Genomic DNA, 16,501 nt, shown 5'->3' on the forward strand with positions numbered 1-16,501 from the left:
ATGGGGAAGAGGGGGCCATGTATACCAGGATGGGGATGAGGGGACCATATATACCAGGATGGGGATGAGGGGACCATGTATACCAGGATGGGGATGAGAGGACCATGTATACCAGGATGGGGATGAGAGGGACCATGTAAACCAGGAACGGGATGAGGGGGCCATGTATACCAGGATGAGGATGAGAGGGACCATGCATACCAGGATGGGAGATAATGGTACACAATTGGAGAACATTACATTACGTGTCAGTAGCAGATTCACCCCCTCCCCCCAATAACAGTGACTCAAGACCACATTTTTTTGTTCAATTTTTTCTATTTTCCTCTAAAAAACCTAGGTGCTTCTTAAAGTCCAAAAACTATGGCAGTATTTTTTTTAAATTGTCACGATTCACACCGTGACCGTCACCCCTACGTCACGGATCGGAGTGACTTTAAGCCAACAGACGGCTATCACATGTGCAGGGGGGCTTATCTTAGTTATCCCTCCACTCCACAATGTGATGAAAAACACACACAAGGCTATTGACCTCTTAGTTTACAGCAGGGGCTTATTTTAGTTATCCCACTGCTCTTCCATATACCACGAACTGCAGGGATTTATGCATATCCCGCTTTACAGTTTCGCTTGAGAACTTGCAGCTCTCTGGCGCCCCCCTTACCCTCAGTTAGATAAACTTGGCACAGACAGAACTTAGATGCGGTGAAATTTAATGAGGTAAAAGTACATACAGTAGACGTTTCGGTCAGTTTATACTTTATACAGTGGGTACTGCGTCCATCCCACGTCCCCTACGTCTCCTGACCTGGTGTCACTGCGGCATCTCCGGTTAACCCATTAGCATTGGGAATTCTCATATATGACCCCGAGACTTTAAAATAGCTATAAGAGGTACATTCATGAAGGTCAAAACTGACGGAAACGTCTACTGTATGTACTTTTACCTCATTAAATTTCACCGCATCTACGTTCTGTGTGTGCAAAGTTTATCTATCTAACTAGCACGGTTTGGGCACCTACTTGAGCACCACTGGTGAGTTGTGCCCACGTTATTTTTCCCCTTACCTTCAGGTCAGATTAGGTTCTGCACCTAGGGTAATTAGTCGCCAGAAAGGCTGCCTGCTATGTACTGGCTATTGGGCACGCTGCAGCGAGGTGATATAACTACTCCCACTCAGGCACGAACAATAATTATCAACGCCGCCGTCGCTACAACGACTCCCAAAGGCACAGAACAAGGTATGCTGCCACCAGCTTCGATTAACGGGTCCGAAGCTAACCCAAAACAGTAGCGTAATTCCCTTCAGAAGACTAGGGGTAAGTTTTAGAGCAGGAAGAACGAAAACTAGTAATTTAAATATTTTACTCCGAAAGATTTAGGCAGTGTTTATAAAAAGGTATATAAAGATGTTACAATATGATACAATTGGAAATATGTACAAAGATAATTATAACATAAAGGGATTAAATGAGAAAAGGTAAAACTCACATGTTCTCAGATCATTTCAGGCAAAAACCATGTTGGTAGGCGGAGCCCCAAATGTCCCAGTGCATCAGGAGGTCTGGATAGGACAGCTCCTCAGGCAAAACTAAAGGCTGGGTTAAGTGTAGAGACTTATAAACTGCAGCCTCGTGACATCACTAAAGGGGTTGAGTTAACATCGCCCTCCCCTCTCCTCAGCTGTACAGTTTTCTCCAACAATTCTAATAATTCTTGTATTTTCGTTCCCAAACATGTCAGAATCATAACACACCCAGCATTCATCTTATTTTAAAATTGGCTTTCTAATGAAACCAAATTTGGGCTAGTTGGGACACACAGTTCCGGAGAAATCCGTACTTTGTCTCTGTTGGAATTAGAAGCTCCTGCTTACAGTGGCTGACAGATCCGCCGATGGAGATTCACAAAATGGACTTATTATTTTCCTAGCCTAAGTCGTTGGCCCAATACCTTATTATAATGGAACAAAGGCCTTCCTGTCTTTAGAAACATTCTATACCAGTTCTAGCTGATTCTAGATGGGAGGGGGGAGAGTGAGCAATAAAAATTCTTCTGGCAGGGTCATGAGGGGATTGGGATCTACACATACACATCTCAGCAAACAGAAACAGAGACAAGGGGGGTCAAAGGCCCATCATGGTGTGCTATCAGGGAAAACTTATAATCATATTGTATTTTTTACATTATCGTGACATACATTTTAAAAATAACAAAAAGGAAAATTAGCTAAGGTAATGGTTTGTTCACCATCATTGTTAGAAAAGGCAAAGGGAAGTGATGACAATTTCCCAGCTTTATAAAAACCCAGCCTCCTCTAACCTTGTGCCAAAAAACAGCAGCTATGGGTTCTTCTAACAGCTCACTCTGAAAATGAAAATGAGACCAACAAAGCAGCAGAAGGCTATAAGAAGACAGCAAAGTTGCCTTTTCCTCAATTAAAAATGCAATTAAGAAATGTCAGTTAACAGAAACAGTGGAGATCAAGATAAGGTCTGGAATATCAAGCACCATTTTTGTAAAAGCTGCTTGTAGGATTGGTTGAGACACAAATAAGAAACCCCACTTGACTGCAATAGACCATCAGAAAGATTTAGGAGACTCTGGAGTTTTGTACATTATCCTACTGTCCTGAGACACCTGCAGAAAGATGACCTTCATGGAAGAGTCATCAGAAGAAAACCTCTCCTGAGTCCTCACCAAGAAATTCAGTGTCAGTAGTACAGTATGCAAAAGAACATTTAAACAAACCTGAAGAATTTTGTAAACACGTCATGTGGATCGATGAGATTAAAATAGAACATCTTGGCCAAAATGATCAAAAGGTATGTGTGGAGAAAAAACAGCAACGAATATCAGGAAAAAAAATATCTTTCAAACAAGTTGAGGATCAATCATGCTTTGAGGTTGTGTTGCAGCCAATGACACGGGGAACATTTTACGGGTAGCAAGAAGAATGGATTCAGTGAAATTTCCACAAATTTTTGATGCACACAACTCAAATGTAAAAAGCTGAAGGTGAAAAAGAGGATGGCTTCTACAAATGGATAATGATCATAAGCACACGTCAAAAATCCACAATAGACAACCTCAAAAGGCGCAAGCTGAAGGCTTTACAGTGGCCCTCACAGTCCCTGATCTGAACATCATTCAAACTTTGTGGCTAGATCTCAAAATAAAGGATACAAGACGAACCAGGAATCTCACAGAACTGGAAGAAATGTACAAGGAAGAATCAATGAAAATCCCTCGCACAAGATTTGAAAGACTCTTGGCTGGTTACAAAGTGTTGAAAAGCTGTGATACTTTTAAAAGGGGGTGATAATAGGTACTAACCATGCAGGGTGCCCAAACTGTTGCGTCAGCCCATTTCCCTTTTTGCAATGTTTAATAGGTAAAAAAAGAAAATATACTATTGTACTACTACTGTATATGCTTGAAAAGTACTGTAGTACTGGGAGTAGTACTGCATAGCAACCTTTTCTTGAGGTTTGAGAATGAGAGTCACCTGACTAGATCTCCAGAGGTTCAGAAGAACCAGAAGCCGCGTTTCCATCAGGGAGAGATACAAGCTCCTCTGTGTGCGATGGAAGGATGGAGGCAGCGGAGACAGATAACTGCACAATCCGCCATGTAGAGACGGGCGACCGCGACATCTAACACGCCGCAGATGTAGGAACGGAAGCAGATGTAAGAGCCGAAACCGGGAGTGTCAGGGAAACTTAGTAGAAACTTGTAGCGCTCTGGTGCCCCCTAACTCTACTGACCATTACAGATATTGACAGAGTATAAGAAAATGAGCGCAGCTGTTCTAATTTATGTCGAATATTGCGCACGTGAGGTGACGGGATGTATATATACCACCAGTTCCTGATGGGAACATATATACACCACGATCCAGTCAACACCAAGTCTCAAACACCACATAAATATGAAAACTATGCTGCCACCACTGACCTCTTACAGGTGGGTCGGACACCCGTTTGGTAGTGCGAATTTATACGGAGAACGTGGCAGATCGCTCATAGAACAAGAAGAATGAAGATAGCAAATTTATAATTTTACTCCTGAAGAAGCGGCAGTGTTTACAAAAGATACAAACGATATTACAAAAAGAGACAAAATACAAGTATGTACAAACAGCTATGAAATAAAAGGGATAAAAATACAAAACTTACTAAAATCTCAATTACAGGTATGATGCATCGATAAATGGGAGGAGAGATCCCAGAGAAATGATCCAGTACCACAGCATGGTGTTCAGCTGTCTCTACTGGCTCTGAATAATTGCCTAAGATGGACGATCCTGTTTTATGCATCAGCCATAAAACTAAGAACTCCCACTGTGCTGACCTCCCATATGGGCTGTTTTCTGGCAGGTACACATAGCTTTCAAAGTTATCGATAACTCCTTTTCCTTCTATATTTGCCCTGAAAGCTTACAAGCCGTTTTTTTAGAGTCCACACACCGTATGTCTGTGATTTGCTGGTGGGCACAAATTCATTTCCCAGGCTTCTGATGGCACAAAATGCCACAAAGCGCTGCCATGCGTAATCCTAAGTGCCCAGATCCTGTTTCTCGGATTAATGTGTCTTATTGAATAGGACTTTGAGTGTTTTGCTTAGAAGACAGAGTTTTTGATAGAGGGAGAGGGGGAGAGAGAGAGAGAGACTGTATGTAGGATTTGGTCCTACAGAAACCAATGGTGGGAAGAACAGTAGGACAGGCCTGGTTGTGTCCCCGGAACCATGGAAGATGACCGGGAGCTTCCACATGACCAAGCATTGACTCCTGTGTGCACAGCGAGAGAGAGCGGGTCCAACAAGACCCCAGAGCAGCCTGTGCCCACAGTGAGAAGGTGCAATACACACGGCTCTACCTACCTGGGGATGGACGAAAGCGGAGCTCCTCCACCATAACGTGCGAGTACAGATCCCGGTGTCCTTCTACATAATCCCACTCCTCCACCGAGAAATAGAGAGCGACGTCCTGACACCGGAGAGGAACCTGACAACCAACGAGAGCAGCATCACCCAGAATCCTCCAGTGTATACTGTATAATCTCCCAGCAGTCTCCTCTCATCACCCAGAATCCTCCAGTATATTCTCCCAGCAGTCTCCTCCCATCACCCAGAATCCTCCAGTGTATACTGTATAATGTCCCAGCAGTCTCCTCTCATCACCCAGAATCCTCCAGTGTATACTGGAGCCAATGTGGTGCCAATATTCAAAAAGGGCTCTAAAAGTGAACCTGGAAATTATAGGCCAGTAAGTCTAACCTCTATTGTTGGTAAAATATTTGAAGGGTTTCTGAGGGATGTTATTCTGGATTATCTCAATGAGAATAACTGTTTAACTCCATATCAGCATGGGTTTATGAGAAATCGCTCCTGTCAAACCAATCTAATCAGTTTTTATGAAGAGGTAAGCTATAGACTGGACCACGGTGAGTCATTGGACGTGGTATATCTCGATTTTTCCAAAGCGTTTGATACCGTGCCGCACAAGAGGTTGGTACACAAAATGAGAATGCTTGGTCTGGGGGAAAATGTGTGTAAATGGGTTAGTAACTGGCTTAGTGATAGAAAGCAGAGGGTGGTTATAAATGGTATAGTCTCTAACTGGGTCGCTGTGACCAGTGGGGTACCGCAGGGGTCAGTATTGGGACCTGTTCTCTTCAACATATTCATTAATGATCTGGTAGAAGGTTTACACAGTAAAATATCGATATTTGCAGATGATACAAAACTATGTAAAGCAGTTAATACAAGAGAAGATAGTATTCTGCTACAGATGGATCTGGATAAGTTGGAAACTTGGGCTGAAAGGTGGCAGATGAGGTTTAACAATGATAAATGTAAGGTTATACACATGGGAAGAGGGAATCAATATCACCATTACACACTGAACGGGAAACCACTGGGTAAATCTGACAGGGAGAAGGACTTGGGGATCCTAGTTAATGATAAACTTACCTGGAGCAGCCAGTGCCAGGCAGCAGCTGCCAAGGCAAACAGGATCATGGGGTGCATTAAAAGAGGTCTGGATACACATGATGAGAGCATTATACTGCCTCTGTACAAATCCCTAGTTAGACCGCACATGGAGTACTGTGTCCAGTTTTGGGCACCGGTGCTCAGGAAGGATATAATGGAACTAGAGAGAGTACAAAGGAGGGCAACAAAATTAATAAAGGGGATGGGAGAACTACAATACCCAGATAGATTAGCGAAATTAGGATTATTTAGTCTAGAAAAAAGACGACTGAGGGGCGATCTAATAACCATGTATAAGTATATAAGGGGACAATACAAATATCTCGCTGAGGATCTGTTTATACCAAGGAAGGTGACGGGCACAAGGGGGCATTCTTTGCGTCTGGAGGAGAGAAGGTTTTTCCACCAACATAGAAGAGGATTCTTTACTGTTAGGGCAGTGAGAATCTGGAATTGCTTGCCTGAGGAGGTGGTGATGGCGAACTCAGTCGAGGGGTTCAAGAGAGGCCTGGATGTCTTCCTGGAGCAGAACAATATTGTATCATACAATTATTAGGTTCTGTAGAAGGACGTAGATCTGGGTATTTATTATGATGGAATATAGGCTGAACTGGATGGACAAATGTCTTTTTTCGGCCTTACTAACTATGTTACTATGTTACTGTATAATCTCCCAGCAGTCTCCTCTCATTACCCAGAATCCTCCAGTGTATACTGTATAATCTCCCAGCAGTCTCCTCATCACCCAGAATCCTCCAGTGTATACTGTATAATCTCCCAGCAGTCTCCTCTCATCACCCAGAATCCTCCAGTGTATACTGTATAATCTCCCAGCAGTCTCCTCTCCTCTCATCACCCAGAATCCTCCAGTGTACACTGTATAATCTCCCAGCAGTCTCCTCTCATCACCCAGAATCCTCCAGTGTAAACTGTATAATCTCCCAGCAGTCTCCTCTCATCACCCAGAATCCTTCAGTGTATACTGTATAATCTCCCAGCAGCCTCCTCTCATCACCCAGAATCCTTCAGTGTATACTGTATAATCTCCCAGCAGTCTCCTCTCATCACCCAGAATCCTCCAGTGTATACTGTATAATCTCCCAGCAGTCTCCTCATCACCCAGAATCCTCCAGTGTATACTGTATAACCTCCCAGCAGTCTCCTCATCACCCAGAATCCTCCAGTGTATACTGTATAATCTCCCAGCAGTCTCCTCTCATCACCCAGAATCCTCCAGTGTACACTGTATAATCTCCCAGCAGTCTCCTCTCATCACCCAGAATCCTCCAGTGTATACTGTATAATCTCCCAGCAGTCATCTCTCATCACCCAGAATCCTCCAGTGTACACTGTATAATCTCCCAGCAGTCTCCTCCCATCACCCAGAATCCTCCAGTGTATACTGTATAATCTCCCAGCAGTCTACTCTCATCACCCAGAACCCTCCAGTGTATACTGTATAATCCCCCAGCAGTCTCCTCTCATCACCCAGAATCCTCCAGTGTATACTGTATAACCTCCCAGCAGTCTCCTCATCACCCAGAATCCTCCAGTGTATACTGTATAATCTCCCAGCAGTCTCCTCTCATCACCCAGAATCCTCCAGTGTACACTGTATAATCTCCCAGCAGTCTACTCTCATCACCCAGAACCCTCCAGTGTATACTGTATAATCTCCCAGCAGTCTCCTCTCATCACCCTGAATCCTCCAGTGTATACTGTATAATCTCCCAGCAGTCACCTCTCATCACCCAGAATCCTCCAGTGTACACTGTATAATCTCCCAGCAGTCTCCTCTCATCACCCAGAATCCTCCAGTGTATACTGTATAATCTCCCAGCAGTCTCCTCCCATCACCCAGAATCCTCCAGTGTATACTGTATAATCTCCCAGCAGTCTCCTCCCATCACCCAGAATCCTCCAGTGTATACTGTATAATCTCCCAGCAGTCACCTCTCTGGTCAGCAGTTTAGTGATCTTGTTTGTGACTTTTAAGATTTTCTCAAATATCGGAGAGTGCGAGGGCAGTTCTTGCACAGACTTTTGAAATTGAATAATGGGAGTCACACAGACTCTCGATGTCTTCGTCATTACTGTGTAATCCTGTACATGGAAGAGAAATAGGTAAATGTAATGGAGATAATGATAGAAATAAAGAAGAGTTTACCTCTCCGCTCAGCATATAATAGAAATATAGAAGAGTTTACCTCTCCACTCAGCAGATAATAATAGAAATATAGAAGAGTTTACCTCTCCACTCAGCAGATAATAATAGAAATATAGAAGAGTTTACCTCTCCACTCAGCAGATAATAATAGAAATATAGAAGAGTTTACCTCTCCGCTCATCAGATAATAATAGAAATATAGAAGAGTTTACCTCTCCGCTCAGCAGATAATAGAAATATAGAAGAGTTTACCTCTCCACTCAGCAGATAATAATAGAAATATAGAAGAGTTTACCTCTCCACTCAGCAGATAATAATAGAAATATAGAAGAGTTTACCTCTCCACTCAGCAGATAATAATAGAAATATAGAAGAGTTTACCTCTCCACTCAGCAGATAATAATAGAAATATAGAAGAGTTTACCTCTCCTCTCAGCAGATTATAGATATATGGAGCAGTTTCCTATCAGCAGATTATAGATATATGGAGCAGTTTCCTCTCAGCAGATTATAGATATATGGAGCAGTTTCCTCTCAGCAGATTCTAGATATATGGAGCAGTTTCCTCTCAGCAGATTATAGATATATGGAGCAGTTTCCTCTCAGCAGATTCTAGATATATGGAGCAGTTTCCTCTCAGCAGATTCTAGATATATGGAGCAGTTTCCTCTCAGCAGATTATAGATATATGGATCAGTTTCCTCTCAGCAGATTATAGATATATGGAGCAGTTACCTCTCAGCAGATTATAGATATATGGAGCAGTTTCCTCTCAGCAGATTATAGATATATGGAGCAGTTTCCTCTCAGCAGATTATAGATATATCGAGCAGTTTCCTCTCAGCAGATTATAGATATATGGAGCAGTTTCCTCTCAGCAGATTATAGATATATGGAGCAGTTTCCTCTCAGCAGATTATAGATATATGGAGCAGTTTCCTCTCAGCAGATTATAGATATATGGAGCAGTTTCCTCTCAGCAGATTATAGATATATGGAGCAGTTTCCTCTCAGCAGATTATAGATATATGGAGAAGTTTCCTCTCAGCAGATTATAGATATATGGAGCAGTTTCCTCTCCTCTCAGCAGATTATAGATATATGGAGCAGTTTCCTCTCAGCAGATTATATATATATGGAGCAGTTTCCGCTCAGCAGATTATAGATATATGGAGCAGTTTCCTCTCAGCAGATTATAGATATATGGAGCAGTTTCCTCTCAGCAGATTATAGATATATGGAGCAGTTTCCTCTCAGCAGATTATAGATATATGGAGCAGTTTCCGCTCAGCAGATTATAGATATATGGAGCAGTTTCCTCTCAGCAGATTATAGATATATGGAGCAGTTTCCTCTCCGCAGATTATACATATATGGAGCAGTTTCCTCTCCGCAGATTATAGATATATGGAGCAGTTTCCTCTCAGCAGATTATAGATATATGGAGCAGTTTCCGCTCAGCAGATTATAGATATATGGAGCAGTTTCCTCTCAGCAGATTATAGATATATGGAGCAGTTTCCTCTCAGCAGATTATAGATATATGGAGCAGTTACCTCTCAGCAGATTATAGATATATGGAGCAGTTACCGCTCAGCAGATTATAGATATATGGAGCAGTTTCCTCTCAGCAGATTATAGATATATGGAGCAGTTACCTCTCAGCAGATTATAGATATATGGAGCAGTTACCTCTCAGCAGATTATAGATATATGGAGCAGTTACCTCTCAGCAGATTATAGATATATGGAGCAGTTACCGCTCAGCAGATTATAGATATATGGAGCAGTTTCCGCTCAGCAGATTATAGATATATGGAGCAGTTTCCTCTCAGCAGATTATAGATATATGGAGCAGTTACCTCTCAGCAGATTATAGATATATGGAGCAGTTACCTCTCAGCAGATTATAGATATATGGAGCATTTTCCTCTCAGCAGATTATAGATATATGGAGCAGTTTCCGCTCAGCAGATTATAGATATATGGAGCAGTTTCCTCTCAGCAGATTATAGATATATGGAGCAGTTTCCTCTCAGCAGATTATAGATATATGGAGCAGTTTCCTCTCAGCAGATTATAGATATATGGATCAGTTTCCTCTCAGCAGATTATAGATATATGGAGCAGTTACCTCTCAGCAGATTATAGATATATGGAGCAGTTTCCTCTCAGCAGATTATAGATATATGGAGCAGTTTCCGCTCAGCAGATTATAGATATATGGAGCAGTTTCCTCTCAGCAGATTATAGATATATCGAGCAGTTTCCTCTCAGCAGATTATAGATATATGGAGCAGTTTCCTCTCAGCAGATTATAGATATATGGAGCAGTTTCCTCTCAGCAGATTATAGATATATGGAGCAGTTTCCTCTCAGCAGATTATAGATATATGGAGCAGTTTCCTCTCAGCAGATTATAGATATATGGAGAAGTTTCCTCTCAGCAGATTATAGATATATGGAGCAGTTTCCTCTCCTCTCAGCAGATTATAGATATATGGAGCAGTTTCCTCTCAGCAGATTATAGATATATGGAGCAGTTTCCGCTCAGCAGATTATAGATACAGGTCCTTCTCAAAAAATTAGCATATAGTGTTAAATTTCATTATTTACCATAATGTAATGATTACAATTAAACTTTCACATATTATAGATTCATTATCCACCAACTGAAATTTGTCAGGTCTTTTATTGTTTTAATACTGATGATTTTGGCATACAACTCCTGATAACCCCAAAAAACTGTCTCAATAAATTAGTATATTTCACCCATCCAATCAAATAAAAGTGTTTTTTAATAACAAACAAAAAAACCATCAAATAATAATGTTCAGTTATGCACTCAATACTTGGTGGGGAATCCTTTGGCAGAAATGACTGCTTCAATGCGGCGTGGCATGGAGGCAATCAGCCTGTGACACTGCTGAGATGTTATGGAGGCCCAGGATGCTTCAATAGCGGCCTTAAGCTCATCCAGAGTGTTGGGTCTTGCGTCTCTCAACTTTCTCTTCACAATATCCCACAGATTCTCTATGGGGTTCAGGTCAGGAGAGTTGGCAGGCCAATTGAGCACAGTAATACCATGGTCAGTAAACCATTTACCAGTGGTTTTGGCACTGTGAGCAGGTGCCAGGTCGTGCTGAAAAATGAAATCTTCATCTCTATAAAGCATTTCAGCCGATGGAAGCATGAAGTGCTCCAAAATCTCCTGATAGCTAGCTGCATTGACCCTGCCCTTGATGAAACACAGTGGACCAACACCAGCAGCTGACATGGCACCCCACACCATCACTGACTGTGGGTACTTGACACTGGACTTCAGGCATTTTGGCATTTCCTTCTTCCCAGTCTTCCTCCAGACTCTGGCACCTTGATTTCCGAATGACATGCAAAATTTGCTTTCATCAGAAAAAAGTACTTGGGACCACTTAGCAACAGTCCAGTGCTGCTTCTCTGTAGCTCAAAAGTGGCTTTACCTGGGGAATGCGGCACCTGTAGCCCATTTCCTGCACACGCCTGTGCACGGTGGCTCTGGATGTTTCCACACCAGACTCAGTCCACTGCTTCCTCAGGTTCCCCAAGGTCTGGAATCGGTCCTTCTCCACAATCTTCCTCAGGGTCCGGTCTCCTCTTCTCGTTGTACAGCGTTTTCTGCCACATTGTTTCCTTCCAACAGACTTACCATTGAGGTGCCTTGATACAGCACTCTGGGAACAGCCTATTTGTTGAGAAATTTCTTTCTGGGTCTTACCCTCTTGCTTGAGGGTGTCAATGATGGCCTTCTTGACATCTGTCAGGTCGCTAGTCTTACCCATGATGGGGGTTTTGAGTAATGAACCAGGCAGGGAGTTTATAAAAGCCTCAGGTATCTTTTGCATGTGTTTAGAGTTAATTAGTTGATTCAGAAGATTAGGGTAATAGGTCGTTTAGAGAACCTTTTCTTGATATGCTAATTTATTGAGACAGGTTTTTGGGGTTATCAGGAGTTGTATGCCAAAATCATCAGTATTAAAACAATAAAAGACCTGACAAATTTCAGTTGGTGGATAATGAATCTATAATATATGAAAGTTTAATTGTAATCATTACATTATGGTAAATAATGAAATTTAACACTATATGCTAATTTTTTGAGAAGGACCTGTATATGGAGCAGTTTCCTCTCAGCAGATTATAGATATATGGAGCAGTTTCCTCTCAGCAGATTATAGATATATGGAGCAGTTTCCTCTCCGCAGATTATACATATATGGAGCAGTTTCCTCTCCGCAGATTATAGATATATGGAGCAGTTTCCTCTCCTCTTAGCAGATTATAGATATATGGAGCAGTTTCCTCTCAGCAGATTATAGATATATGGAGCAGTTTCCTCTCAGCAGATTATAGATATATGGAGCAGTTACCACTCAGCAGATTATAGATATATGGAGCAGTTTCCTCTCAGCAGATTATAGATATATGGAGCAGTTACCTCTCAGCAGATTATAGATATATGGAGCAGTTTCCTCTCAGCAGATTATAGATATATGGAGCAGTTACCTCTCAGCAGATTATAGATATATGGAGCAGTTTCCGCTCAGCAGATTATAGATATATGGAGCAGTTTCCGCTCAGCAGATTATAGATATATGGAGCAGTTTCCTCTCAGCAGATTATAGATATATGGAGCAGTTTCCTCTCAGCAGATTATAGATATATGGAGCAGTTTCCGCTCAGCAGATTATAGATATATGGAGCAGTTTCCTCTCAGCAGATTATAGATATATGGAGCAGTTTCCTCTCAGCAGATTATAGATATATGGAGCAGTTTCCTCTCAGCAGATTATAGATATATGGAGCATTTTCCTCTCAGCAGATTATAGATATATGGAGCAGTTTCCGCTCATCAGATTATAGATATATGGAGCAGTTTCCTCTCAGCAGATTATAGATATATGGAGCAGTTACCTCTCAGCAGATTATAGATATATGGAGCAGTTTCCTCTCAGCAGATTATAGATATATGGAGCAGTTACCTCTCCGCTCAGCAGATTATAGATATATGGAGCAGTTACCACTCAGCAGATTATAGATATATGGAGCAGTTTCCTCTCAGCAGATTATAGATATATGGAGCAGTTTCCTCTCAGCAGATTATAGATATATGGAGCAGTTACCTCTCCGCTCAGCAGATTATAGATATATGGAGCAGTTACCTCTCAGCAGATTATAGATATATGAAGCAGTTACCACTCAGCAGATTATAGATATATGGAGCAGTTACCTCTCAGCAGATTATAGATATATGGAGCAGTTTTCTCTCAGCAGATTATAGATATATGGAGCAGTTTCCTCTCAGCAGATTATAGATATATGGAGCAGTTTCCTCTCAGCAGATTATAGATATATGGAGCAGTTGCCTCTCCGCTCAGCAGATTATAGATATATGGAGCAGTTTCCGCTCAGCAGATTATAGATATATGGAGCAGTTACCACTCAGCAGATTATAGATATATGGAGCAGTTTCCTCTCAGCAGATTATAGATATATGGAGCAGTTTCCTCTCAGCAGATTATAGATATATGGAGCAGTTTCCTCTCAGCAGATTATAGATATATGGAGCAGTTTCCGCTCAGCAGATTATAGATATATGGAGCAGTTTCCTCTCAGCAGATTATAGATATATGGAGCAGTTTCCTCTCAGCAGCTTATAGATATATAGAGCAGTTTCCGCTCAGCAGATTAGATATATGGAGCAGTTTCCTCTCAGCAGATTATAGATATATGGAGCAGTTACCTCTCAGCAGATTATAGATATATGGAGCAGTTACCGCTCAGCAGATTATAGATATATGGAGCAGTTACCGCTCAGCAGATTATAGATATATGGAGCAGTTTCCTCTCAGCAGACTATAGATATATGGAGCAGTTTCCTCTCCTCTCAGCAGATTATAGATATATGGAGCAGTTTCCTCTCAGCAGATTATAGATATATGGAGCAGTTTCCGCTCAGCAGATTATAGATATATGGAGCAGTTTCCTCTCAGCAGATTATAGATATATGGAGCAGTTTCCTCTCAGCAGATTATAGATATATGGAGCAGTTACCTCTCAGCAGATTATAGATATATGGAGCAGTTTCCGCTCAGCAGATTATAGATATATGGAGCAGTTACCTCTCAGCAGATTATAGATATATGGAGCAGTTTCCGCTCAGCAGATTATAGATATATGGAGCAGTTTCCGCTCAGCAGATTATAGATATATGGAGCAGTTTCCTCTCAGCAGATTATAGATATATGGAGCAGTTTCCTCTCAGCAGATTATAGATATATGGAGCAGTTTCCGCTCAGCAGATTATAGATATATGGAGCAGTTTCCTCTCAGCAGATTATAGATATATGGAGCAGTTTCCTCTCAGCAGATTATAGATATATGGAGCAGTTTCCTCTCAGCAGATTATAGATATATGGAGCATTTTCCTCTCAGCAGATTATAGATATATGGAGCAGTTTCCGCTCATCAGATTATAGATATATGGAGCAGTTTCCTCTCAGCAGATTATAGATATATGGAGCAGTTACCTCTCAGCAGATTATAGATATATGGAGCAGTTTCCTCTCAGCAGATTATAGATATATGGAGCAGTTACCTCTCCGCTCAGCAGATTATAGATATATGGAGCAGTTACCACTCAGCAGATTATAGATATATGGAGCAGTTTCCTCTCAGCAGATTATAGATATATGGAGCAGTTTCCTCTCAGCAGATTATAGATATATGGAGCAGTTACCTCTCCGCTCAGCAGATTATAGATATATGGAGCAGTTACCTCTCAGCAGATTATAGATATATGAAGCAGTTACCACTCAGCAGATTATAGATATATGGAGCAGTTACCTCTCAGCAGATTATAGATATATGGAGCAGTTTTCTCTCAGCAGATTATAGATATATGGAGCAGTTTCCTCTCAGCAGATTATAGATATATGGAGCAGTTTCCTCTCAGCAGATTATAGATATATGGAGCAGTTGCCTCTCCGCTCAGCAGATTATAGATATATGGAGCAGTTTCCGCTCAGCAGATTATAGATATATGGAGCAGTTACCACTCAGCAGATTATAGATATATGGAGCAGTTTCCTCTCAGCAGATTATAGATATATGGAGCAGTTTCCTCTCAGCAGATTATAGATATATGGAGCAGTTTCCTCTCAGCAGATTATAGATATATGGAGCAGTTTCCGCTCAGCAGATTATAGATATATGGAGCAGTTTCCTCTCAGCAGATTATAGATATATGGAGCAGTTTCCTCTCAGCAGCTTATAGATATATAGAGCAGTTTCCGCTCAGCAGATTAGATATATGGAGCAGTTTCCTCTCAGCAGATTATAGATATATGGAGCAGTTACCTCTCAGCAGATTATAGATATATGGAGCAGTTACCGCTCAGCAGATTATAGATATATGGAGCAGTTACCGCTCAGCAGATTATAGATATATGGAGCAGTTTCCTCTCAGCAGACTATAGATATATGGAGCAGTTTCCTCTCCTCTCAGCAGATTATAGATATATGGAGCAGTTTCCTCTCAGCAGATTATAGATATATGGAGCAGTTTCCGCTCAGCAGATTATAGATATATGGAGCAGTTTCCTCTCAGCAGATTATAGATATATGGAGCAGTTTCCTCTCAGCAGATTATAGATATATGGAGCAGTTACCTCTCAGCAGATTATAGATATATGGAGCAGTTTCCGCTCAGCAGATTATAGATATATGGAGCAGTTACCACTCAGCAGATTATAGATATATGGAGCAGTTTCCTCTCAGCAGATTATAGATATATGGAGCAGTTTCCTCTCAGCAGATTATAGATATATGGAGCAGTTTCCTCTCAGCAGATTATAGATATATGGAGCAGTTTCCGCTCAGCAGATTATAGATATATGGAGCAGTTTCCTCTCAGCAGATAATAGATATATGGAGCAGTTTCCTCTCAGCAGCTTATAGATATATAGAGCAGTTTCCGCTCAGCAGATTAGATATATGGAGCAGTTACCTCTCAGCAGATTATAGATATATGGAGCAGTTACCTCTCAGCAGATTATAGATATATGGAGCAGTTACCGCTCAGCAGATTATAGATATATGGAGCAGTTACCGCTCAGCAGATTATAGATATATGGAGCAGTTTCCTCTCAGCAGATTATAGATATATGGAGCAGTTTCCTCTCCTCTCAGCAGATTATAGATATATGGAGCAGTTTCCTCTCAGCAGATTATAGATATATGGAGCAGTTTCCGCTCAGCAGATTATAGATATATGGAGCAGTTTCCTCTCAGCAGATTAT

General features: G+C 41.4%; 1 protein-coding gene across 1 annotated transcript in view; it reads right to left on the reverse strand.

Moving 5' to 3' along the window:
* Positions 1 to 16,501, reverse strand: part of LOC138638952 (oocyte zinc finger protein XlCOF7.1-like) — a 115,192-nt gene that overhangs the window by 51,311 nt on the left and 47,380 nt on the right. Inside the window, exons 2-3 of the mRNA XM_069728714.1 lie at positions 7,952 to 8,101; positions 4,886 to 5,009 (exon numbers count right to left, since the gene is read on the reverse strand). Coding sequence (XP_069584815.1) covers positions 4,886 to 5,009; positions 7,952 to 8,101 — 274 coding nt within the window. The remainder of the gene's footprint in view (positions 1 to 4,885; positions 5,010 to 7,951; positions 8,102 to 16,501) is intronic.

This window comes from Ranitomeya imitator, chromosome 5 (genome assembly GCF_032444005.1).
Source record: "Ranitomeya imitator isolate aRanImi1 chromosome 5, aRanImi1.pri, whole genome shotgun sequence".
NCBI lineage: Eukaryota > Metazoa > Chordata > Amphibia > Anura > Dendrobatidae > Ranitomeya > Ranitomeya imitator.